The sequence below is a fragment of the Staurois parvus genome, unplaced genomic scaffold, assembly GCF_062004578.1.
Source record: "Staurois parvus isolate SC_StPar_1 unplaced genomic scaffold, SC_StPar_1.0 ptg000576l, whole genome shotgun sequence".
NCBI classification, from domain to species: Eukaryota; Metazoa; Chordata; class Amphibia; order Anura; family Ranidae; genus Staurois; species Staurois parvus.
In genome coordinates this window covers 1,970,629-1,998,080 of record NW_028318372.1, presented here as the reverse complement: position 1 = coordinate 1,998,080, position 27,452 = coordinate 1,970,629, and the positions used below count along the sequence as shown (strand labels likewise).

The 27,452-nt window shown below is 43.4% G+C and overlaps 1 protein-coding gene across 1 annotated transcript in view; it reads left to right on the top strand.

Moving 5' to 3' along the window:
- Positions 1–25,931, top strand: part of VPS50 (VPS50 subunit of EARP/GARPII complex) — a 308,344-nt gene extending 282,413 nt beyond the window's left edge. The window contains exons 23-28 of the mRNA XM_089692114.1: positions 617–765; positions 10,068–10,164; positions 13,110–13,268; positions 16,938–17,059; positions 17,178–17,367; positions 19,783–25,931. Coding sequence (XP_089548240.1) covers positions 617–765; positions 10,068–10,164; positions 13,110–13,268; positions 16,938–17,059; positions 17,178–17,367; positions 19,783–19,902 — 837 coding nt within the window. The 3' untranslated portion in view covers positions 19,903–25,931. The remainder of the gene's footprint in view (positions 1–616; positions 766–10,067; positions 10,165–13,109; positions 13,269–16,937; positions 17,060–17,177; positions 17,368–19,782) is intronic.
- The last annotated feature ends 1,521 nt before the right edge of the window (positions 25,932–27,452 follow it).

The window sequence follows — 27,452 nt, the reverse complement described above, 5'->3', positions numbered from 1 at the left end:
GCCGCCACCTCCCAGCCCTTTAACAGGTTCTAAATGCTGAGAGGCAGGCATCCAGATCATGTGACCACTGTGATTGTTAGTCACAGCAGTCACATGATTGGAAAGCTCCTGGTCGCAAATATGAATCGGGAGCTTTCTGGTACCCACTGGTTACTATGCTGGGAGCACACTTACAGCACAGTAAAATTTTTTTGGGACAAGTATATGCGGTCACTCTGTGTTAAAGCCTACCCGCCAAGAGGTCACATATATGCGTACGGCCTGTCTGTTTAAATGGCACTGACTTGCAGATCTACTGTAGGAGGAGCACATTTTTAGGAGGTTACATGCACATCCCTTCCAGGGCTACCTTTCCCAGAACTTGGTATCAGCCTCTTGCAATCCTTTGTACAGCAAAGTTCAGACTGAAAGAGGGAGAAGCAGCACAAGTAGAGAAGCCAGTCAGTTGTTTCACTGTGCTCATTTGCTAACCAGGAACATTCTGCTAGCAGGGGAGAGCAGAATGACAGAGAGATCAGCTTTATGTTAGAATGCTTTTCTTGTGTTCATGTTTGACAGGAGTCTATATATCAGTGAATTCCTAGCTAATACTTGTATGTTCTTTATATAATTCTAGGAAGTGTCTGGGGAAAATGCTGGATCTCTGGCACTGTCCGAAGAAAGAAAAGAGAAAGTACCGAGTCCACATCTCAGCCATCTGGTGGTTCTGACATCTAGCAATACTCTGTATGGGCTCGCCCAAAGAGTGGTGGCTACAGAGTCCCTGTGAGTATATAGAACACACCCTGCTAGATGCATCCAACCTGAGCTAGAGTAACACTACAGCCAGCTGCAGCAGTATGTGTGCACACAGTCCACATACGATTCACAATAACCGTCCCTAGGACATGATGTCAGTTACAAGGAATGGAGCTGAGTTCACAGTGATTTGATATATATATGTCTTAAATTTACAAGCCGACCTCAATGCTCTATGTAATTGGGCAACTATGTGGCAAATGAGGTTTAATGTTGATAAATGTAAGGTTATGCACTTGGGGGCTAAGAATATGAATGCATCATACATACTGGGGGGGGGGGGGGGGTACAACTGGGGGGGTCAATGGTGGAGAAGGATCTGGGGGTTCTGGTAGATCACAAGTTAATAATGGCATGCAATGCCAAGCTGCGGTTTCTAAAGTGAGCAAAATCCTCTCTTGTAATAAAAGAGGTATAGACTCCAGAGAGAGAGATATCATTTCCCCCGGTACAAATCATTAGTAAGACCTCATCTGGAATATGCAGTTCAGTTTTGGGCACCAATTCACCAAAAGAACATTGGGGAACTGGAGAAAGTACAGAGAAGGGCAACCAAACTGATAAGAGGCATGGAGGAGCTCAGCTATGAGGAAAGATTAGAGGAATTGAATTTATTCTCTCTTGAGAAGAGGAGATTAAGGGGGGATATGATCACCATGTATAATACATAAGGGGGGGATATGATCTCCATGTATAATACATAAGGGGGGATATGATCTCCATGTATAATACATAAGGGGGGATATGATCGCCATGTATAATACATAAGGGGGGATATGATCACCATGTATAATACATAAGGGGGGATATGATCTCCATGTATAATACATAAGGGGGGATATGATCACCATGTATAATACATAAGGGGGGATATGATCTCCATGTATAATACATAAGGGGGATATGATCTCCATGTATAATACATAAGGGGGGATATGATCTCCATGTATAATACATAAGGAGGGATATGATCACCATTTATATACATAAGGGGGGATATGATCTCCATGTATAATACATAAGGGGGATATGATCTCCATGTATAATACATAAGGGGGGATATGATCTCCATGTATAATACATAAGGGGGGATATGATCACCATGTATAATACATAAGGGGGATATGATCTCCATGTATAATACATAAGGGGGGATATGATCTCCATGTATAATACATAAGGGGGGATATGATCTCCATGTATAATACATAAGGGGGGATATGATCACCATGTATAATACATAAGGGGGGATATGATCTCCATGTATAATACATAAGGGGGGATATGATCTCCATGTATAATACATAAGGGGGGATATGATCTCCATGTATAATACTTAAGGGGGGATATGATCTCCATGTATAATACATAAGGGGGATATGATCACCATGTATAATACATAAGGGGGGATATGATCTCCATGCATAATACATAAGGGGGGATATGATCTCCATGTATAAATACATAAGGGGGGATATGATCTCCATGTATAATACATAAGGGGGGATATGATCTCCATGTATAATACATAAGGGCGGATATGATCTCCATGTATAATCCATAAGGGGGGATATGATCTCCATGTATAATACATAAGGGGGATATGATCACCATGTATAATACATAAGGGGGGATATGATCTTCATGTATAATACATAAGGGGGGATATGATCACCATGTATAATACATAAGGGGGGATATGATCTCCATGTATAATACATAAGGGGGATATGATCACCATGTATAATACATAAGGGGGATATGATCACCATGTATAATACATAAGGGGGGATATGATCACCATGTATAATACATAAGGGGGGGATATGATCTCCATGTATAATACATAAGGGGGGATATGATCTCCATGCATAATACATAAGGGGGGATATGATCTCCATGTATAAATACATCAGTGGTTCATATAGTGAACTCGGTATAGAGTTATTCACCCTGAGGTCATCACAGAGGACAAGGGGGCACTCTTTATGTCTGGAGGAAAAGAAATTTAATCTCCAAATATGGAAAGGTTTCTTCACAGTAAGAGCTGTGAAAATGTGGAATAGACTCCCTCAAGAGTTGGTTCTGGCCAGCTCAGTGGATTGCTTTAAAAAAGTCCTGAATTCTTTCTTAGATACACAGAATATAACTGGATATAACATTTATAGGTAAAGTTGATCCAGGGAATAGCCGATTGCCTCTCGGGGATCAGGAAGGAACTTTTTCCCCTGCAGGAGCAAATTGGATCATGCTTTGCTGGGGTTTTTTTTGCCTTCCTCTGGATCAACTGTGGGTATAGGATTCTAACTTTTTTTTTTTTTTCTTTTTTAATGGTTGAACTGGATGGACTTTTGTCTTTTTTTTATAGAGGATGAATACATGGTTTGGGATTTTACAGGCATCCAGACTATTTATAAAAGTACAGTTTTTATTGTCCCACATTATAACACATCTATTAAAAATGACACCGACAAAAGATCAGAACAGCTTTGGTAAGGTATTCTCATATTTCAAATCATTTCAAGATATTCTTTTCTTCACGGAAACCGAGAAGGTTCAGAAGAACCTCTGTGGGGCATGTCTGATGACTTTTATGTATCTGACAGAGAGAGCATTATAATCTAGAGATAGATCTTTGCCAATTGCTGCAGAATGTTGGGCCTTCATAATTTACCCCAGCCTGCGGCCTTTTGATGGTTGAACAGCTTCAATATCTGCTAAGAGTGGTGTCTGTGTACTTTCAAGCAAGATGTCCCTGGTTCTGCTGCATGGTAGTGGGTGGGCATTCCCCTAGTGTGATGTTTTTATCATGAATGGTCAGTGATCTCCTGGCTTCTTCTGTAACTTTTCTGTTTCTTTGAAGAAGAGAATATCTTGAAACGTGTTGGAATATGAGAATACCATACCCAAACTGTACCTATGATCACTTATTAAAACAGTTGTGTCTGTCATTTTTAATAGATGTGTTATAATATGTAATAAAGATTTTACTTTTATGAATTATAATAGTCTGGATGCTTGTAAAATCCTAATCCACATATTTATTCTCTATACATTGGTTTGAAGGGATGATGGCATTCCTGAAAACACTTGACGTTTGCTGAATTCAACTATTGTTTACATTGCTCTGGTGTTGCAATGCGACCGGTACCTTGGAGCAGAGACTTTTAGTTATCTGGTGCCCCACTGTCAGTGTGCTGCACACAGGAGCCCGGCAGGTCATGTGTTGGACACCAGGTAGCTGGAAGGAGCGCGGAAAGGAAACCCTATATAAACTCCATCACTCTAGTTCAGCGGTTCTCAACCTGTGGGTCGCGACCCCTTTGGGGGTCAAAAAACCCTTTCACAGGGGTCTCCTAAGACCACCGGAAAACACATATTTCCGATGGTCTTAGGAACCGAGACACCGCTCCTCTATCAGTCTCCAGGCGGGTCCGCCCACATGCAGATACGTCCACATTTCCCTGGACCGCGATGTGTGCGGGGGATGACATGCCGCACCTGTCATCTTTCCACATCCCCGGGATCACTCAACAGCTCCGCCTCCTCGCCAGTGATTGGCCGCCGGAACTGTAACTCAGGAGAGGCACACAGGCGGCCAATCACCGGCGAGGAGGTGGAGCTTAGAGAGGTGGAGCCAAGCAGCAGCGCGAAGATCAAAGAAGATCGAGCGAGGGAGCGGCCGGAGAAGGAAGACAGCTGACAGGTAAGTGTCTGTAGCGTGCAGATGGTGCTGCTGCAGCCAGGTATGCTGGCTGTAGATGGGAGAGGGAGGAAGCGAGCCCAGGCTGGAGCAGGAGTCAGCAAGGTAAGTATCATTGGTGTCAGTGGGAGGAATAGTGCCCCATCATTGGTATCACTAATACCAATGATGGGGCACTATTCCTCCCACTGACACCAACGATGGGGCACTATTTTCTCCCCCCCCCCCCACTGACACCAACGATGGGGAACTATTCCTCCCACACTGACACCAATGATGGGGCACTATTCCTCCCACTGACACCAATGATGTGGCACTACTCCTCCCACTGACACCAGTGATGGGACACTATTCCCCCCACTGACACCAGTGATGGGGCACTATTCCCCCCACTGACACTAGTGATGGGGCACTATTCCTCCCACTGATACCAATGATGGGGCACTATTCCCCCCACTGACACCAGTGATGGGGCACTATTCCCCCCACTGACACCAATGATGGGGCACTATTCCCCCCACTGGCACCAATGATGGGGCACTATTCCTCCCACTGACACCAATGATGGGGCACTATTCCCCCCACTGGCACCAATGATGAGGCACTATTCCCCCCACTGGCACCAATGATGGGGCACTATTCCCCCCACTGGCACCAATGACGTGGCACTACTCCTCCCACTGCAAAATTACAGTTATGAAGTAGCAACAAAAATAATTTTATGGTTGGGGGTCACCACAACATGAGGAACTGTATTAAAGGGTCGCGGCATTAGGAAGGTTGAGAACCACTGCTCTAGTTAGAGCTTACAGAGGTCTGAGAACTCTCTTCCCACCCTCATTCCCTTTCCCGGAAAACCCTAAACTGTGGTGTTGCTGTCTCTGTATTGCAGTTCCCTGCTATAACGAATTGCCATTGATGCTACTTTCTCACAACATCTAATTTACTTCCGATGAATGCTCACTGTTTTACCCCCAGCCCTTTTCTACATTTGACATATATTCTGCTGATGTATTCCTACCTTGCAATAGATAAAGTGTACAAAATGCACTCATAAAAGATATTTTGTTCTGTGATGATTTGCTAAAAAGCTACAACATTCTTTAATGTTTTTTTTTGTTTTTTGCTTTTCTGTTTTTTTTGTTTTTTTTTTAATCTTGTTCTGTTAATAAAGGTCACTTTATAGCATCCTGGTTTCCACTTACTGGGCTGGAAGGGCTCACTTGGCAGCTACATTGTGAAGACCTTGCATGCTGTGTCAGCCAGGATTAATATGCTGACGATGTTGCAGGGTGTTATTGAAATGAGCATCCTTCCTGCATTTTATCTAAGGGCATGCCGCTCTCACTCAGCCTGACTCCCCACGATACCATTTTGCATCCTGGCAGGGCTGCTAGTTAGTTAAAATGGGTCATTTAATTTAAAACTGAAAATCAAAACAGACCTAAGCTGAAGTTTAAAGTGATTGCAAAGGCAGATTTTTTTTTTTTAAATATCAAACCTGTCATACTTGTCTGCTCTATGCAGTGGTTTTGCACAGATCAGCCCCAATCCTCCTCTTCTTGCGTTCCTCGCCATTGCTCATGGTCCTTGTCTTTTGCCGAGTGCTCCTACAGCAAGCAGCTTGCAAGGGGGGGGGGGGGGGGCACCAGTGCAGGCTTGGTCCCAAGCTGCTGCTCCTTCTGTCCATTCACTCACAGGCACAGCTCAGCCCCCCCAACCCCCCATACCCAGCTCTCTCTGGCTCACTGGCTGTGATATGCCGTAGCATGAGCCAATGGCTCCTGCTGCTGTCTCAGCCAATGAGGAGGGAGAAACCTGGGATAGCTCATACACATTGCTGGACTTAGTTGGGACTTGGTAAGTATTGGGGAGGGGGCTGCTGTACACAGAAGGTTTTTTACCTTCATGCATGGAATGCATGAAGGTAAAAAACCTTGACTCTTTACAACCACTTCTAATCTACATGTATTTTGCCCTCCCTGCCCCCGAACCCCCATCAACACGCTAATTACATTTTTAAACGGGAACATTTCTGTTTTCATTACATACCTTATATTAGACCCAATGATGAGATCACCTTAGTCTCTCTGCTTGCAATGCAGGTAAATTGCTGAGAGAAGCGGCAGGTGCTGTACAGAGCTTCCTGAAAACATTACAGCACCTGCCTCAGTACTCCTCTCAGGAACCCTCAGCCCTGATGCAAGAGTTAGCTTAGTGTGCGGTACATAAACCCAAAACCAAAAATGTAATGTGTTGCAGCTTACCGATCCTTAGATGTGGTGGCTGCATTAGTTTTCTTATTTTTTTTTAATCTGGTTTTCACCTGGTGATCCCAAAAGTAAATCTGTAATTTTTTTTAACTTCCCTTAACAGACCAAGCTTTCCAGCAAAAGTAGTAGTTAGAGGGTTGAGACAAACCAGTGAACACTGATAGGAATGCTTACACTGATCAGGTTTTATTCATTTATGTAAATTGATTATTCCAAAAGGAAAAACCCTTTAAAGTGTTAACTGGAGTTCAGCTTTAATTTGTTGGTCAAGTCCATCTAAATCTGCTCGTGCAGGTAACACTACCCTATTAGACTGACATTGTGCTGTCTAAGGATGTCTCTCCTTAGAGTGGAGGCACCCTAAAGCTGGCCAAACAGTCCCCTCCATCCAGATATTGTATTCTGAGAGGTGCACTGGCACTGACGGAATACATTGATAAGTGGTTGCAGCCACTGATGAACACAACTTTTCCAACTTGTACATTCGACAAAAGTCGATCTGACAAGTGACTTCTGCTGAACAGGAAAGGCTACACATGGATCCGTCCAGCTTAAGGCAGGAAGTTTGTTATTGGTCAGATCACCAGGTGAAAATAAAAGGGGAAAGAAGGCTGAAAAATAATGCGGCCACCAGATTTTAAGGATTGGTAAACTGCAATAAATTTTTTTCGTTTTTTGGTTTAATACAGCTTTAATGGCATATAAACTACTTGCAGACTGCCTGCCTGCAATATACTGTGGATGTGCCGCCCGGGCAGGCAAAGTGACGTACTGGTACGTAGCTGCCTGTTTCCGGGTTTAGGGCGCATGCTTATGCACCCCCAACCCCCTTTGCCTATACCTGCTGTGATTGTAAAAAGCAGGAGTTTTATCAGCAAGTCTCATCCAATGGTTCATGGCTGGGACTTGCTGATCGGCTGTGTCCAATTACATCCAAGAGCCCTGTGTTCACAATCAACACAGGGCTCTGTACAGAGGAAACAATCTCTTGGTTTCTTATCCCTGCAAAGCAGGGAAAAGAAGCAAAGAGATCGGTTAGTAAAATCAGCACCCATTACACACATTACACATAGTTAGGCACACATTTAACCCCTTTATCGCCCTAGATGTTAGCCCCTTCCCAGCCAGTGTCATTAGTACTGTGACAGTGTATAGTGTTGTCACTGATCACTGTATTAGTGTCACTGACAGGTATTCAGTGCCCCTCCCCCAGCGTCAGTGTCAGATTGCCCGTTGCAGTCTCACAGTCCCCATTATAAGTCGCTGTTCACTGACATTACTAGTATAAAAAAATTACATAAATAAAAATTCCAGTATGTATACCGTAGTTTGTAGACACTATAACTTTCATGCACTTGTTGGAATTTTTTTTGTTTTTGTTTTTTTTACCAAAGACATGTAGCAAAATACATTTTGGCCAAAATGTATGAATAAATTTGTTTGTATTTGTAATTAGATATGTTTATATGTTTTAGTAAAAAATTTTATTTATTTCTTTTTTAATTATCAGTCTTTTTTTGTTTATATCCCAAAAAATAAAAAACCCGGTGATCAAATACCACCAAAAGAAAGCTCTATTTGTGTGAAGATAATGATATATATTTAATTTGGGTACAGCGTTGCATGACCGCACAATTACCAGTTAAAATAGCGCAGTGCTAGATAGCGGAAAAAAAATTACCTGGTCATGAAGGGGGTCAAATCTTCCAGAACTGAAGTGGTTAATGGATACAAAACCGCATTAAGCTTGGGTTCACGCTGATGCGGTATGGAATTCGAAGTGGTTTCTGTGCGAATTCCGCATCGCATCACAACTATCACTCTTTTTTCATGTGAACCTCTGCGGGTGTGTATGTTAAGCTAACACCCCAAAATCGGTTCGCAAAACGCGGTGTGATGTGCAGAATCAGACCGCATGGGTGTGAATATCCATGCAATCCGATTCTAGTGCGGACCAAAATAAAGGGTCCTGCACCTTTTCGGTGCAGATGTGATGCGATTTGAGCCATATAAAATGTATGGTTCAAATCGCACCGCACAGAATTCGCATGTGATTTGTACAGGAATGCGGTGCTGTTCCTGTGTGAATCACATGCGATATGCCGCACCGCATATATGTGAACCTGGGATATATTGTGTCTTTTTATTTACTAGGAGTTCATCTGTAATGCAGGCCATAGATGGGTCGAAAACCGGCCATTTTTAAAACAAAAAACAAAATCGGTTGTTCAGTTGGCCGACGTTACCACCAACGGTAAAAAAAATCAGCCGATTTTCGTCCTGTCAACGGCCGGCATTTAATTACTTCTGTCCCTTGCAGAGAGCTCCGCTATTATATTTGACATGAAAAAGTATTGCGGTTGCAACAATGTATCCATTTTGGATACAGATGTTTTTATTCGGATACAAATAGATACATTGTTGCAACCGCAAGACTTTTCATATAAAATATAATAGCGGACTGGAATTCTTCTTCTTTTCTTCTTCTTTTTCTTCTTGCAGGTCAGGGCTCAGATGCGCAGATTTTCTATTGGTAAAACAATCGGCCGGTTTGCCCATCATTGCCGGGAAAATCGGCAAAATCAGCTGATTTGTTTCCAACTTTACCGATAAAAAAAATGTGCCAAAACCCCGAAAAACAGTCGACCAAATAACCCACTAACGGTGCGTAAATCAGCCGATTTTTTTTTCCGCTGAAAAATCAGCCGATTTTCGACCCGTCTATGGCCTGCATTAGTCAGCCCCTGTACAGTATACAGTCACTTCTTCTCTCTTCTGCCATATGTGAAGGACAATCCTATAAGACACCACCAGGGGCGGACTGACCATTTGGAAACTTGGTCACTGCCCGAGGGCCCGGGGTCAGTAGGGGGCCCCATGAGATGCCCCTGGTACCTTTTTCATAGGCTTTTTTGAGTTCAGGCAAGGACACAGGGGCCCCATGATCCCCTATTGCCCGGAGGCCCCATGAGTTGTCAGTCCGCCCCTGGACACCACCATTCGTTTTCAGTGTAAATCAGGATTATAATGGTTTCCAGCTTATTGAAATCAAACACAAAACTGTTTTCCCGGCTGTTCTTTAATATGTACTGTTCTAGCCACAAGCTGCTTCTTGTGATTTTTCTTCCTTCTGCATACTGGATAAGGATCTGTGAGCCAATTGCTTTCAAAGCCTGCAATTATAGTGAAAAGCACCGTGTGATCCATTGATTGAGGAGATACACCGGCTCTGTGTAGTCATGTGTCTTCCCTCGCTCTGTGAGCTTCATATAACCCACAGAATTGTTTTTCAGGGTCTTCTTGGCGGAGCAGTTTGAATCTCTGCAGGCACATCTGGACTCCGTGATGCCGTCTGCTAAAAAGCCTTTTCTGCAGCAGTTCTATTCTCAGGTCAGTGATGAAATGTTTGATGTTTTCTCCTGAGCCCAGTACACCTGCCTGCAATTTGAGGATGCTTTGGTACAGTAAGGGAGATGACAGGTTATGCTGACTGTACAGTGAGGGAGGTTACAGGCAATGCTGACTGTACTATCCAGTGAAGGCGATTGCAAGCAATGCTGATTGAGAAATATATGCAGTTAAAGCCAACTACAGATTCCTTTGAAAAATGTTCAATGTTTAGATCAATTCCAATTAAAAAAGTTTGTGGTTATAAAAAAAAAAAAAAAAAACATGCTCACCTCTCTGCTGCAGCATCAGTGTCATGCTGCAGCTGTCTCACATCGGCTACAAGACCAAGAACTGGGCGATCACATGACCATTGATCACTCAGTTCTCAGTCTTCTCAGAGCAAAGAACAGTGACTTTTGGTTTGCACACTCTGCTCTGCCCCTCCAGTGCTCTTGGCAGAGGATCCGAGAAGAGGAAGATCAGGGCAGCTTGTAAATGCATTTACAGTCACTTTAACCTCCCTAGCGGTATTCCCGAGTGTAGCTCGGGGTAAAGTTTCAGTACCAAAAGCGGTAACCCCCGAGCTACACTCGGGCTTACCATGCGTCGTTGCACAGGGATTCCCTACAGCGCTTACCTTGTCCTTCGCTCCGGCGATGTGTCCCCTGCAGCGTCCCCGGCCATCTCCTCCGGCCGATGCCGGCATCCGGCTTCCGTGTTCCGGTCTCTGTGACGTCGGGACGTACGGGCGCCGGAACCGGCGGCAAATTTGAAAATTTAAAAAAAAATAATTTTTTTAAAAACGATTATTTCATAGCAAAACATTCCTGTATCAATGCATTTCACATACATTTTGTCCCTACTGCTTTGTCCTGCGCCCTGCCTGCATTTTGACTGTTCTTTCTGCCTGGAAACGTAGAAAAGTCCATGGCGTCCAAAAAGCATCCCTTTAGGTCAAAATCGGTTTTAGACCGCCTAGAGAACAGCGATAGTAAATCAGAACCACTTGTAGAATTGAGTGATAATGATTCGTGGGGGAAATTCGTCATCAGACACTGAAAACGATTTTGCGACTTTGCTCAGCGATGTGCGAATTTGCCTTTGTATTTCAAATTTCAGTGTTTTTGGTTTGATTATATTATTGAATTAAATGTATTATTATTATATTATTTTTTATGAGTATTTATTAAGTAAGTAATTACTAAGAATTGCAGGCCTACAATACATAACACCAAATTTCCATGCAAAAAAATGGTACCGCTTTTGGTACAAAATTCCTGACATAATCATGCCGCCAGGGAGGTTAAAGCTTTTATCAGAGAAAAACAATCTGATTATAAAAATTTAAGATTTTTTTTTTTTTACCGTTGGGACTGTAGCAGGTGGAATAATTCAACCATTTTGTTTTTATGTAGATCTTATGGAATATGAAAAAACGATCAGTTATACAGACAGTGAATAGGCGCACTGTCTGTGCATAGTCACCCCCCAACAGTTATACTTACCTTGGATCCTTCCGTTGCTGCTTCCTTTGTTTCCTGTATAAGCTCCTGTGTCGATTAGTGCAGGAGCTTACACAGAGTAATGATGTCATGGAACCCCCCATATTTCACTGTTTTCAGGCCTGGTGATTGGTTGCTCCAGCTCGGGCCGAGTCACATAAGAGAGGTGATGTACTCTGTCAGCAAGAGCTCTGACAGCGCCAGGAGGAGACCAGGGAGCGTGACGGCCTAAGTATACATACTTGGGGAAGGGCTATGTGCAGACGTGATAAGAACCTACTTCATCCAACATTTAAAGTTTTTGTTTAACCTCCCTGGCGTTATGATTCTTTCCAATTTTTTGTGCTGAAAGTGGTACCATTTTTTTGCATGGAAATATGTAGGTTTTTATTGTAGGCTGTAATTTTTAGGAATAACTCCCTGAAATCTGTACGAACAAGAGTCTAGTAAACATTCCGGATATGATAAAACTTGAAACACGAAATCATAAATTATAATTTAATAAATAATCATAAAAAATAATAGTATAATAATAATAAATTTAATTCAATAATATAATCAAACCAAAAACACTAAAATTTGAAATACAGAGGCAAATTCGCACATCGCTGAGCAAAGTCGCAAAATCGTTTTCAGTGTCTGATGACGAATTTCCCCCACGAATCATCACTCAATTCTGCAAGTGGTTCTGATTTACTATCGCTGTTCTCTAGCCGGTCTAAAACCGCTTTTGACGTAAAGGGACGCTTTTTGGACGCCATGGACTTTTCTATGTTTCCAGGCGGAAAGAACAGTCAAAATGCAGGCAGGGCGCCGGACAAAGCAGTAGGGACAAAATATATGTGAAATGCATTGAAACAGCAATGACAGCAAAAATTACATTTTTTAAAAATTTCAAATTTCCCGCCGGTTCCGGCGCCCGTATGTCCCGACGTCACAGGGACCGGAACACAGGAGCCGGATGCCGGCATCGGCCGGAGGAGATGGCCGGGGACGCTGCAGGGGACACATCGTGGGAGCGAAGGACAAGGTAAGTGCTGCAGGGACCCCCGGAGAACGCCGCATGGTAAGCCCGAGTGTAGCTCGGGGTTACCGCTCTTGGTACTGAAATTTTACCCCGAGCTACACTCGGGAATACCGCCAGGGAGGTTAAGAGGTCACTGGTGAGTGGAATCATCCACTGGCTTCTGTTATCCCTTGAATCTTTCAATGTACAGGCATACTATCCGCAGCTCTTTCCCACAAAGGAATGCAAAACGTGTTGGTATCTCAAAGCGGGATTGCTTCATAATTTGTGTGTTCTGTATTGCAAGCCGCTTTCCCAGCAATCACAAAACGCTGAAAACTCCATCTGTCTCGCTAATTCCTATGACATAAATGAAAGATATAGTGTTTTTGATCCCATTACACTGACACTCCTTGCACTTAACATGTATTTTGCAGACTGTGTCCACTGCCAGCGAGCTCCGCAAGCCAATTTACTGGATCGTAGCGGCGAAGGCTATTGATTATGAGCAATTACTTGTGCTTATGGCGAACGTGAAATGGGATGTAAAGGAAATCATGTCACAGCACAATGTATATGTTGATGCTTTATTGAAGGTAATTCTTTCCTCACTACACAGGATCTTTATATTGAACTAACAGCGCACATTCAAGTCTCTAAGCTCTGCGTTGTGTACCGTATTTGTTTTCTGTCATCTCCCAATGTCAATGAAACTTCAATACTTCTCAAAGACTCTGAAAGAAAGTAAAGACCTCAACTAGGTCACAAATATCATAGATGACTACCCTGTTTCCCCGAAAATAAGACAGTGTCTTATATTAATTTTTGCTCCCAAAGATGCGCTAGGTCTTATTTTCAGGGGATGTCTTATTTTTCCATGAAACCCCTTTTGATCCTCCTGTGTCATTTTGATTGCCCCCTCTGATCCTCCTGTGTCATTTTGATTGCCCCCTCTGATCCTCCTGTGTCATTTTGATTGTCCCCTCTGATCCTCCTGTGTCATTTTGATTGCCCCCTCTGATCCTCCTGTGTCATTTTGATTGCCCCCTCTGATCCTCCTGTGCCATTTTGATTGTCCCCTCTGATCCTGCTGTGTCATTTTGATTGTCCCCTCTGATCCTCCTGTGTCATTTTGATTGTCCCCTCTGATCCTCCTGTGTCATTTTGATTGTCCCCTCTGATCCTCCTGTGTCATTTTAAGTGATCCCCCTCCCCCCACCCCTGTGCCACTGAACACCTTCACCAGACATCCCCCCCACCCCTTTATCAGACATTTCCCCCCTGGGGCCTGCCTGGGGAATGTCACTGGGCTGGCTGGGGCCTGGACCTGGGCTGGAGCAGGGTCTGCCACTGACTGAGAACCTTCAGTCATCATGAGGGAGGTGTCACCAGAGACAGACCAGCACTCACCACCTTCGCCACGTCCCGTCCGCTCTGATCCTCCTGTTCTACACGCATCTCTCTCCCACTCACTCCGACCTCCGCTCCGCCTCCACACAGCAGTGACGTCACTGGTTGCTAGGCTCATGTCGGGGCGGCCCTAGCAACCAGTTTACGGTAAATTAATTTTCATTCCGAGACAGAGCCTAGGGGGGCCTTATTTTCGGGGGGGTGCCTTATATTTCACCCAGAAGGAGACCTGTAAGTAGGTCTTATTTTCGGAGGATGTCTTATTTTCGGGGAAACACGGTAGCTAGTGTGTGAAGAGAGTACATAAGATGTATCAAAAAAGCAAGAAGACAAAGCTGTGTAAGAAAGATGTATATATTTACCGATTTTCAGCCAGCTCCTGTCCGGTCACATGATCTGTCTCCTCTGTGTTAATCAGCGAAGGCTGCAGGGGAAAGGAGGGAGTGCCAACAATAGCAGGGACATTGGAGCCTAGGGGTGACATGACCCCTTCCAGGCATTCTTAGCCATTGTTGAGCGCTCTCTAATTTACCCTGCAGCCCCGCCGTTGACTGACACAGGGGATCATGACCCGAGCAGGTTGAAAACAGGTATGTAAATACATCTTTATTACAGCATTAACCTAGAATTCTATTTTAAAGGATAATTTCACCTTTGGGAACATGTAACATGTTCCCATAGCTGCAGCCGTGCCTGCTACCCCCCCCTCCCTCTAACAAATACGGGGAAAAGTTTCCCCATACTATCTGTCAGATTTGAAAACAGCGTGGCCATCTGGGGCTCCACCCACACGGCCGCGTCACTCATTCACAGAGTTCTGTGAATGAACTGCAAGTCCCCAACTGCCTTAGTGGCTGTGGGCTTGTAGTTTTCAATTAACTACCATGGCGCTGTGGAGCGTTGTGGTAGTTCATTGAAGCTTCCTGTCGGAATATCTGCTTGGCCGTACATCCCGTACACCTCGTACATCCCATACGGCAAGCAGATACTCTGACAGGTCTGCAGGAGACCGGCATGGCATCAGCAATCTACTGATAACTGGTGCAATGCTTTCCAGGCTCCTTTTGAGCAAAAATAATAAATGCACATTTTTGTACCTGAAAAAAAATGCATTTATCATTTGTGCATTTATCATTTTTTGTCTAAAAGGTGAACTTATCCTTTAAAGCTCAACTTCAGGCACACTAACTCCCAGCTGCCAGTTCTGCGCCTGCAGGATGTATTTTACCTTTTTTTTTTTTTATCACTTCTTTCAAAGTCTTCAGGGTGGTCACTCTTAATATGCTGGGTCCCCATTGGATGTTCCCCTGGCTGTTAGCAGTTCTCACTGACACAGGGATAATTGCCATGATTACAGTGTGACTCTCTCTATTATTACAATGCGAGTCCAGGGCGCCATGGTGATTTATCATCAGGGGACGGGTCCATGACACCCTGCATTGACAGTATGTCCTCAGTCTTTAGCTCAGTTTCCTTCAGCTCAGAAAAGTGAGCACATCTAGTTGCAGAACTGAATTTCTTTAGTCAGCAAGCACCATAAAGAAGATGAGTGTTGCAGCCAGAGCTGTTTTTTCATTTTTCAACTATTGCTGGGGGACTATTAAAAAAAAAAAAAAAAAAAAGCCTGAAGTTGGCCTTTACAGACCATTCATCCTCAGGACTCCAGACCCACAGATGATCCATAGGTAGGCAACACCTATACAGGGTAGTTTAATTGCTTCAACAAGGAAAACCACTGCTTCCTGATTCAATGAGAGAGTTAGATAATTCTTTGGATCAACAATGTACAGTGCTACTTTTTTTTTTATAAACAGCCAATTATATTGTGTGTATTGGGAAATATATCCAGCCCCTTTTTTAAGTGGTTGTAAACCTCACACATTAAATATGAACAAAGCATATTTATTTATTTATTTATTTCAGGTACTTATATAGCACCGTCCATTTACGCAGCACTTTACATATATATTGTACATTTACATCATATCCCTCTATAGTGTTTACTTGTCTCAATCCATAGCGCTAAGTGTCATTTCAGTCTGCTGCCTCCTTCCTGCTATCAGCATGAGTCACTCCTGACAAGTTTTCCTGACACCAAGAGGTAAAAAGGTGACGGGAGGGATCTTCAGCACACAGCTTGTGATTGACAGCTTTAGCTCTGGTGCTGTGTAAAGGTGGGGGGAGTCCCTCCCCTCCCCTCCCCTTCCCTCCCCTCCCCTCCCCTTCCCTCCCCTCCCCTTCCCTTCCCTTCCCTCCCCTCCCCTTCCCTCCCCTCCCCTTCCCTCCCCTCCCCTTCCCTCCCCTCCTCTTCCCTCCCCTCCCCTCCCCTCCTCTTCCCTTTCCTCCCCTGCCCTCCTCTTCCCTTTCCTCCCCTGCCCTCCTCTTCCCTCCCCTCCCCTCCCCTCCTCTTCCCTCCCCTCCCCTCCCCTCCTCTTCCCTCCCCTCCCCTCCTCTTCCCTTCCCTCCTCTTTCCTTCTCTCCCCTTCCCTCCCCGCCCCTCCTCTTCCCTTCCTTTCCCTCCAGTCAGCTTTCCGAACTGTATAACTTCATATCCCCACACCCTGCTTTTCTGTAGGAAGACTTATTTCATCTCTGGGTGCCACCTGAGGTCAGTTGCTTCACTGGGTATATGTAAGTGTTTACAACCACTTAAAGCCTAGAACTAACTCCTGCAGAAGTCTTACACATTTTCACAGCTCTTACTGTCAAGAAGCCTTTCTGTATCTTCCTGCTGCTTTGAACAGAATAGGAAATACAGTACATAAAAGCAGCAGTTGCCATATCACGGGTGTTATTTAGGCTTTTACTCAGGGCGTTGTATACAATCATAATATAACAACCTCCTTATGTTACAGGAATTCGAACAGTTTAACAAGAAATTGTCTGAGCTGTCAAAGCACGTCCGTATGCCTTTGCCTGTGTCGAATATCCTCTGGGAACACTGTATACGACTCGCTAACAGGACACTTGTGGAGGGGTGGGTACCCACATTTTTTTCTTTAACTCTCTTTACAGTGAACGTGTTACAGGTTCACTTCAATGACCGTGAGCTACTTGCTTTGAAATACTAATAGAGTTGGTCGCATCCCATTTAGGTACGCCAATGTGAAGAAGTGCAGCAATGAAGGGCGAGCTCTGATGCAGCTGGATTACCAGCAGTTCCTGATGAAACTGGAGAAACTGACAGATATCCGGCCCATTCCTGATAAGGAGTTTGTGGAAACTTACATCAAGGCCTATTACCTGACTGAGAACGACATGGAGCGATGGATCAAGGAGCACAGGGTGAGCATCATACAACATAGCATTAGGTGATTCATGCCGGCCTAGACATAATCCAGGAGCCCAAATAGCCAAAGAGCCTGACAATTCCTGTGTGAAACTGCTAATGGAATTCTTCTTTGACACCTTAAAAGGGATTGGTCAGTTTTGAAATAAATGACTCATCAATGAGTTTGATGCAAGGTATGACATTTCCAAAAGATTTGAGAACTGCTTCTTGTCATGGACACTGCTAGTTTTGAAGCTCGGGCTTTTAATTGTATCTTTGTGGACACAGTAAAAGAAATGCAGCTGTTTTACTCAAGTTCAGAATATCCAGGAGATAAGCAAGAACTTCTCTTGCTAATAAAGGCAGGATACAGGGTAAGGCTTGGCCATACACAGTTCAACCATTGGGCAGATTCCTCCATCCACACAAACAAGTGGGATTATTATTATTATTCAGTATTTATATAGCGCCAACAGTTCGCTCAGCGCTGTACATTACAATGGGAGAGGATACATGAGACAGTACAGTAACAATACAATGCAATACACGAGGGGTTCGAGGGCCCTGCTCCTTGGAGCTTACAATCTAGGAGGGAGGGGATAGTGGTACGGGAGGAAAAGCTGTGGGGGATGGAGTGGTAGGAAGAGTGGAGGAGATCGGCAATTAGCAGAGGGCGGGGTAGGCTTCCCTGAAGAGGTGGGTTTTCAGGGTGCGCCTAAAGAAGAGGAGAGTAGGCGATAGTCTGATGGATTGGGGTAGGGAGTTCCAGAGGATGGGTGATGCCCTGAAGAAGTCCTGGAGGCGGGCATGGGAGGAGGAGACCAGGGAACTAGAGAGAAGGAGGTCTTGTGAGGAGCGGAGAGTGCGTTTTGGGAGGTATTTGGATATTAGGTCAGTGATGTAGTTTGGGGCAGAGTTATGGACAGCTTTGTACGTCAGCGTTAGCATTTTGAATTTGATCCGTTGGGCAGTCGGAAGCCAGTGGAGGGATTGGCAGAGGGGGGTGGCGGATACGGAGCGGTTGGTAAGGTGGATGAGTCTGGCCACTGTATTCAGGATGGACTGAAGCGGGGATAGCCTGTGGTGAGGCAGGCCAGTGAGGAGGGAGTTGCAGTAGTCGAGTCGTGATATGGTGAGGGAGTGGATGAGTTGCTTAGTAGTTTCTGGGGTTAGGAATGGGTGTATTCTGGCGATGTTGCGGAGGTGGAGTCTGCATGAGTTGTTAGTGATTGGACTTGGGGCTGGAAGGACAGATTGGAGTCTAGAATTACTCCAATCACAGTGGAACACTGTTTGTCGGACGGGACCTCTGTACGAGGTCCCGATCATGTGATCACTGATTGGCCAATCAGTGATCACATGCAGAGTAGTAAGCAAGATGTCACTTCTGACATCATTGCTTACTACGTGTGAAATCTGTGAATGATCACAGAGGTCATATGGTACAAGGTTATTCACAACAGCCTTGTACCATGTGACAAGCTGTGACCAATCACAGCTCACTCAGTAGTTCTCAATGGCTGCAAAAATGCAGCTAGAGAGAAGGAGCAATGATTGCTTTTACAGCCTGTATGGGTGTAAAAGCAATCAGTGTAAAAAAAAAAAAATCTTCATCACCCCCCACAAGTAGTACAATGTCACCATGGTGATACTGTACTGCTAGGGTGACAGTATGTAAAAAAAAATAATATAAAAAATGTAAAAAAAAATGTTTAAAAATTATAATTTTTGGTTATAAGCTAATTCGGGTTATTTTTTTTTACTAAAAATATAACGGAATAAATTTTGGCAAGATTTTATAAGAAAAACACTTTTTTTCAACATTTTTGGACATTTAATTTACATAGCAAAAAAAATAAAAATCCCAGTGGTGAATGAATACCACCAAAATAAAGCTTTATCTGTCTTAAAAGAATGCTAAAAAATTCATTTGGGTACAGTGTTGCATGACCGCGCAATTGCCATTCAAAGTGTGATAGCGCTGAAAGCTGGAAATTGGCCTGGGCAGGAAGGGGGTGAAAGGGTCCGGACTGGAAGTGGTTAAGAAGGATCGTTTTGTCACAGACTCTGGTTTTGTTATTTAGAAAACGTATGCAGACAGGGAAGTCCTAATTCACGATCTTCATACTAGAGGGGATGGAGAAAGGATAGAGGGTGGTTAGACAGAAGTCTTATTACCGTAATCCAGACATATGTCAAGCAGATGTCCACAGACTGCCACCCGAGAGTCAGGTCAGCTTTCCTATAGAGAGACAGCTGTGAAAGTAGGTTTCATTAGCCGATAATGAGATCATTTCAGAGCTGACAGGTCCTCATTAAAAGTTTGTGTTGGCTCATTAATTGGGTGCACTGTCTTCAGAAATTACATTGTGTTGTCCACCAGATGTCTGATCTATTGATACTCAGTATTTCTCTCTTTCTTTTTATAGGAATATTCCACGAAGCAGCTAACCAACTTGGTGAATGTATGCCTTGGTTCCCACATAAATAAAAAGGCCAGACAAAAGCTCCTCTCAGCTATTGATGACATGGACCGACCAAAAAGATAATCCATTGGGGGTTACTCCCTGACTAGCCTGATGATACAGCTTTTCCAAGCCATCATAGCCCATGCTTATTAAAGCCCAACTCCAGCCATAACGTTTTGTAGTTTTGGATCGAGTAGGGAAAGGATAAAGCCTTGGTCAGCTATTTACTGTGTACTGTTCGGGGTGATTTCTTCTCACTTCCTGTCTTATTTTAGATTTAAGTGATGGAAACACCTCCCTCCTCCCAGCCCCAAGAGGAGGGGGGGGGGGGGGCACACAGCAAAATAAAACACATTTTTTTTCTAGTGGATTGAAGAAGGTTTACAACCCCTGTCAGTTTGTGCTCTTTTAGATCACCCTTACTTCCTATGCAGGTCATGGGTGTCGGAGAAAGGCAGGAAGAGAAGAAAAATCTCCTCAATGGGGACACGGGCAGCATTTAAAATCTGACAAAAATTTCAAACCCCTCTCTGCTTCATGTCAGACTAACAGAACGTTTATGGCTGGAGTTGGTCTTAAAAAATATACATATATAAATAATGGTTACACGTTCTTTCACATTGAGATAAGTAGTGTTCAGTTCATTATTTTATTTATATACAAAATTATAAAATTATGTTTTTTTTTCTTTTGTTATGTCTCCATTTTTTTTTTTTTTTTTTTTTTTTTTTTTTAGCAAGGAAGACTTGGAGGTTTTGGTTTTAATGGGAAAATTCCTCCAAACTTTCAGTTCACTATGTAACACTGGAAATCATCGTCAGATTTCACTATTGCCTAATTAGTGGCTTTCTTTGTCACATCCAAGATGACATCTCTTTTATTCTGCTCTCGGCTGGTGTGAAGTGTGCCTGTCGCAGTGCGCAAAAGCAGCAGCTGTCCACAATTTCCAGGAAAGAGGATGATAGGAACACCAACATCTTTGACAGACAACAAGCAAGGCACATAGTAGTTAAGGTTCAAAGCTAAAATCCAGCCTTCTCCTCAGTCTTGCCAAGTTGTACCGGCTCCTCTCCTGTACTGAAGCTGCTTACTCTGATTTTACTGCTCATTGTGAGCGTCTCACAGTGTGTATTAGAAGATGCACCAAGTCAGGTAGAGCCCACCTCATTTCCAGGTTGGAGGATGTCCAGTATCATCTAACTCCTTTCTCCCCACCCTGACTGTCCCTGGCCCACCTCTATTAATTTATTGGTTTTTTTTTTGTTCTTCAGCCATGGAGGCCCAACACCATGGGGTTTTTCTTATAGGGCCGTCTGCATGCAAATGTAGCCTGCCTAGGAATGCTCACTCCTCCAGACTGATACTCCTATTTTAATAGGGGGCAGCACAGTGGCTAAATGGTTATCACTTCCGCTTGGCAGTAGTAGAGTTATTGGTTCGAATCCCAACCACGGCACCACCTGCCTGGAGTTTGCATGTTCTCCCTGTGCCTGCGTGATGTTCCTCCGGGTACTCCGGTTTCCTCCCACACTCCAAAGACATGCTGGTAGGTTAATTGGCTTCTGTCTAAATTGGCCCTAGTATATGAATGTAAGTTAGGGACTTTAGATTGTACGCCCCTTGAGGGTTAGGGACTGAAGTGAATGTACAATATATATGTAAAGTACTACATAAATTAATGGCGCTATATAAGTACCTGAAATAAAAAATAAAATAGGCATTTTGTTATTTACACAACTCTTCCCAAGAGCCATCCCACTGCTTTCAATCAAGGTTGAGGGCTCTTGAGAGGAGTACTGAGCCAGGGAGCTGTGCTGGCCATTCCCACCAGCCATGATCTGCCTGTATGATATAGAGAAGTACAGAGACCCACTGATGACATCATTGACTGGTTCAAAAAAGGTATACAATAAAATGGGTTTTATTTTAGACCATTTAGCATGTTGCCGAGGAGTGTATGAAGAAACGAGGGAAGGCAACATATAAGCAGATTAAACAGTGGAGGGGCATTAAAGATTTTCCTGAACGGTTACCATGAAACGTCTTTGCAAGCATCTACATTTCTGTTGCTTGAGATTCAGTTGTCTCTCAGGTGGCCACTGGCTACAGCAGTGTCCCATTACCGTGACCTAGAGCCCAGTCTGCCCTGTTTCCCCAGAGGTGTAGCTGAAAATAGTATGCAGTTAAATTATTCACATCTGGCTTGGGCATAGATGGATTGAAATTTGTCTGGGTCAGCTGGGACCGGCCAAATTTGGTCAACGTGTGGCCGTCCCCACTCGACATTGTTTGACTTCGGTCGACAGCTAGAAAACTTTTGTGGATCAGTTGCTGCAACCATTAAATAATGTATTTTGACAGCAGCAAGTCCCTCTGTCAGAAAACAATGTCCTTAGTGAAGGGGATTTCAGCCTGCTTGGTGAATGAAAAAAACAAAAAAATCTATGGCCAACTTTAAGCTAATTACAGCCCCCCACCCACCCCCAGTAAGGGGGGGATCATGCAACACAGACGGTTTTTTTTACCGTAATGCAGAGAGTGCATGAAGGTAAAAATCTTTAAGCCTTTAGAGCCAATTTAAAGCTGAACTCCAGGCAGACATAAAAGAAACAAACTAATGCAGCTCTGCAATGATTAATATCCTGCTTCCTGCGTGGTAAAACGCTGCATTTTGTCACATGGGAAGTATTAGTTTTGGCTGGTGGTACCGTGTACTTTTAAAAGAAGTGCGGGATTAAAAAAGAAAAAAACGTACTCACCTAGGTGGATGCAGTATCCGATGCATTTGTCTACTGCAGCCTCTACACCGAGAACAGAACTATCGAAGACCAGTGATTGCTCAGTTCTCAGGTCCGCTCTGAGCAAAGAGCAGCGACTGTTAGTCACTGCTCTGTACTCTGCCCCTCTAGTACTCACTGGAGCACCAAACTGTAGAGTGGATGGGAGCGGCTGGTGCAGGTTCTCAGCAGCCTGCTGAGAGGCTAAGCCAGCTGCCGGTCAGGCTTGTGGACTTATCCTGACATTATTGTCAGGATCCCTGCATAGCCTGCACTGGTTCTGTGACGTCACCTGACAACAAGGTTTAGCCTGCTGTTGGCTGATATTTGGGTCACAGGAATGCAGAATGAAGTGCACCCCTGTGACCCATAGAAGTAGGGCAAAAAGAGCTTTAGCTCTACTTCTCCTTTAAAGAACAGAGCCCGATTTGCTTTTACTTTTTTGTTCTAACTGCATTGAAATGGCACAGTATGATATTTCATTAATTTCTGTGCAGCCCAGCTGATTGCAGCAGTGCGTAGAAGCACAGACAGAAATGGAGCTGCGGGGGAGCTGCGGTGCAGGATACAAAAATGCTAACATGATTTTACGTTTTTGTACAACACAGCTTACCCGAAGGCTGCATCAGAGTGTAAACAACGTAAATAGAAAACATTTGGTTTTTTTGTGCCCTTGCGGTTTGCCTGGAGTTCAGTTTTGTAAATAAAATTGTATGCATTCCCCTTTACAATGACATTGCATTGCTCTTTTTTTTTCTTAGGCTGTCCATAGATTGCTCCTTTTTTTTTTTTTTTCTTTTTTGTTCAACCAGCTGTGTGAACAAGAAAAATTAATGGATCTCTCCATCCACACAATTGAGGTAGCTAGAAGAATCCTCCTTGCGGGAATCTCTGTCAGAATACACTGATCAGAGGCTGCATTCCATTGGCTGCAGCGACTAGTCAAGAAAATGTTTCCAACAAGCTCGTTCAACAGAAGTCAATTGTTAGATTGACTTCTATCAAGCAGAAGTGGCCACACACACACACACAAAGATCAAAATTCAGCCAATCCTTTCTGGACTGGCCAAATTTCGATCCACCTATGGCCGACTTAAGTTGCCTAAAAAGGCTGCGATGGTCAACGACATAATCCCTCCTCAGCCCCAAAAGTATTCACAAATACATGCAAGAGTTCTGTCCCTAGATAAATAAAAAATGACGTTCTATATTAAATAAAAGATGATGTTATATATTAGTCACTGACAGGTGTTCATGGGCTGCGTGTAATAGACCTTTCTGTGTACTCCATCGCAACCAATGATTTTGCCCCCTTCAAGTCTAATCTACCTTAGAGTAGAAAAAAAATTTATGTTGCTTTGTGTTGTACAAACTGTCCTTCCAATGGATATTTCTAGATTTGATAGTTGATGTTCCAGCCATTCCAGTCTTTAATATACCAATTCTTACCCCAGCCATATGCATTGGGTTTCATTTCAGAGTGTGGTTTGGCCTAATATACCCCAGAACCAGGGGCGGACTGACCATTTGGAAACTCGGGCAGTGCCCGAGGGCTCGGGGTCAGTAGGGGGCCCCATGAGATGCCCCTGGTACCTTTTTCATAGGCGTTTTTGAGTTTGGGCAAGGACACGGGCCCCATGATCCCCTATTGCCCGGGGGCCCCATGAGTTGTCAGTCCGCCCCTGCCCAGAACTCCATTCCACATAGGACTCTGAAAGTTCAACATGACAACTATCTAAATTTGGAAACTAAAGCGATTCTTCTTTTTGTACCTTCCTTGTGTCATGCATGGTCCTACTTACCTAAATGTCTGATGAAGGAACCATCTGTGGTTAACCTGTTGAATGGACATAGACAATACCAAAACAGCTTGTTCTTCATGCACTAAATAAATAAGGCAAGGTGTGCCATATACAGCTGTAAAAACGGTACCATTATACTGCATCTGTATATTCTGTGCAGCTGGATTCTGTGGTTTGGATGTGTCCAGGGTTAGACCACCTGAGTTGGTGTTTGTATGTGCTGCATATTTGTGTTGATCCAGGCTTAACGTTTATCTGTAGTCAGTGGAGCCCTTGTAATCTACATCTAGTATGGCATATCAGACACCACTAGGTGTTTGGACATAGATTACTCTAATATGCAAATACTGACATTAACTAGGTTCTAGTGACTACAAAGATAATTCTCGAATGTTTATCACCCAAACAACTGGCAGTACATACTGGTTGCATCCCTACACAGCATGTGCTAAACTGACTGCAATTACCAGTTTGGATGTGTTCAGCAGATGATCTGCAAACACTGTGCACAGTTGTCCACGATCAGGGTGAGGAGGCCTAAGCATGTGCTAAAACTAGGCATCATGTGTGGCCATATAATTTGTATATGGGGCATGCTCTATACACATAGTCCTGCTAGAACTGTGGTGACTTCTGTTGTTGACCACCTTCTGAAAAAGCTAGCTTGCCTGGTTTTTGTGTTGACTCCCTTTCTTCAAAGCATTCCCACTGTCCTCGAACATGTAAATTGTCAGGAAATGGCTTTTTGCATAATTGTTCTGGGTTAATGACTCAAAATATTGAAGCCAGAGCCAATATGACAGGCAGCCACTAGCAGCTGGAGAGTGAGAACTCTGTAATGGCAGCTTTCATGTCTTCATCAGGGGATTATTCCTTAAAATGTAACTACATGCATGTACACACCTTCAGGGGTCTTAAAAAAGCACCACAGGACCCCTGAAACCAGAAGCCTTCTGATCTGTAAACTGCAGCACTGCTTGTCCAACCTTCCCTCTTCCCAAGTCCCTATTAGCTTATCATTATGATGGGTAGCTTCACTGACCAATAGGAAGATGTCAGAAGGGGTTCGATTTCATCACTACCAGTAAGGGTCAAAACTTTCAGATCTTGTGGACATTTGAGGGAACAGACGCCTGCACTGAAGTGCACAAGCCTTGTTTACAATGTTGTACTTTATTGGGTTTTAGTGGAATCTCCAAAACACTGACATTTTGAAATTTCTTCAAGGTGAGAGGGAATAACTTTCCTAGGTAGTCTTTCCCGCCCGCACAGCCCATCGTTTAACAGTAGGATTATGATTGGTTGGTTGCTATAGGACAGATTGTATTTGCAAACTCTCCTCTGATGCTTTCCTTCTTCTCTGTCTGATTAGTCTCTAGAATTTACTTTGAACGATCGCTGGCTGAGCTTTGCAAATGTTGTAATCATTTATTTTGTAATGGCTTGCTATTTAAATCAAGTTGTTAAATTTCGGGTAAAACGTTGATTGGAAATATGGTTGTGGAATAAAAACACTAATGACAAACTTAAATGATGGTTATTTTTTTTTTTTCTGAATTATCAACATGCGTTACAAAACTGGTAACTCTGTCGCCTGAGTGGTTTGTGCTGCTGTATACAAAACACATTTTGATTGGAGAAAATAAACATCTATAATTAGGACCGTATTCATAGTTGATGATTGCTGAGCTGTAAAAAGACTTGTGACTCCTTTCTAACATCATCTGCACCTGGAGGTGACCAGAAAAGGGAAACAAAATAAGGAGACCATTATCATACTCCGTTATTTCTGAAGCTTGGTGCTGCCTCCTGTAACCCTACTGCTGACAGGCACTGGGCCACAAGGGCAATTATAGCGAATATATCACTCATTAATTTCATGAATGTAATCAATAATTAGTTAAAAGTGATAATCAGTGTCAAGGCAAGGTCATCTGGTACCCAAGGCAAGAATGCCCAAGCCCCCCGAGCTCTTTAATTCACCATCACAAAGCCTAGCACACATTTGAAATGATTTTATGCAAAGAGTGAAACAAAACAGAATGGAGGAGTCGGGGAACACTACAAATGTTGTTCTGCGATTTGCCCCTCTTATAAAGGCACTAGTATCATGTTCCTGGTAGAACACATTTTTCTTAATCGTATACTACAGGACACAGGATATTTAGTCCTCAACTAATGCAGCTACCTTCAAGTGGTTGGACACTGGCGAAAAGAAAAATTAAAGCTGCAGGATTATCCCCTTTATAACCCCCCCCCCTCAGTTTTTTTTTATTTCTAGTGTTCTTAGGTGAAATAAATAGGGGGGGTGGGGTGGATTGCCCCCTATTTAAATTAAAAATCTGTTGATGGTAGTAATATATTACAATATTAGCTATAATAATCAACACAATGCTCAAAGAAGCAAAGGTCTTATTTATTTACAAAGAAAGTAAAACACTAACAGAGAAATCTAAATGAATATTATAGAGCGTATAGAAATACAAGAGCAAAGGTGATACGTTACGGAAGTTCATCCTCTAAGTTCAGTATCTGGCTGGACTCTGGATAGAAAGAATACAAGCATGGCTGGGCCTTGCATTTTAAAGCACTCAAAGGCACAACCCATGCAACACCCTCTGCCCACCCTGTGTAGTCGTCCATCCAATGAGTGACAATATATAACTTAAAGGGGCTGTCCTCCCAAATTACTAAGAAGTATGGTGTTACCTCAACCATCCCCCAAGAAGTATGTTGCTGGCTGCCACTAGCAATTGCGTTGCTAGTTGTGATTGGTCACAGTGATCATATGGTACAGGCAGGACCAAATCACAGCCCATCTGTATCATGTGATTATTAGCTGTGGCCTCTCACAGCTAATCAGAACAGAATGATTGATTTGTTTTAATTTTGTAAAATTCTTGCTTATAACACTGAAATTCACTGCTATAAGCAATCACAATATGTAAAAAAAAAAATCTTGATCACTTCCCCAGAGTAGTACAATGTTACCATGGTAACATTGTATTGCTCTGGTCATGGTGTGTTATAAAAAATGTTTTTATTTTTGTTG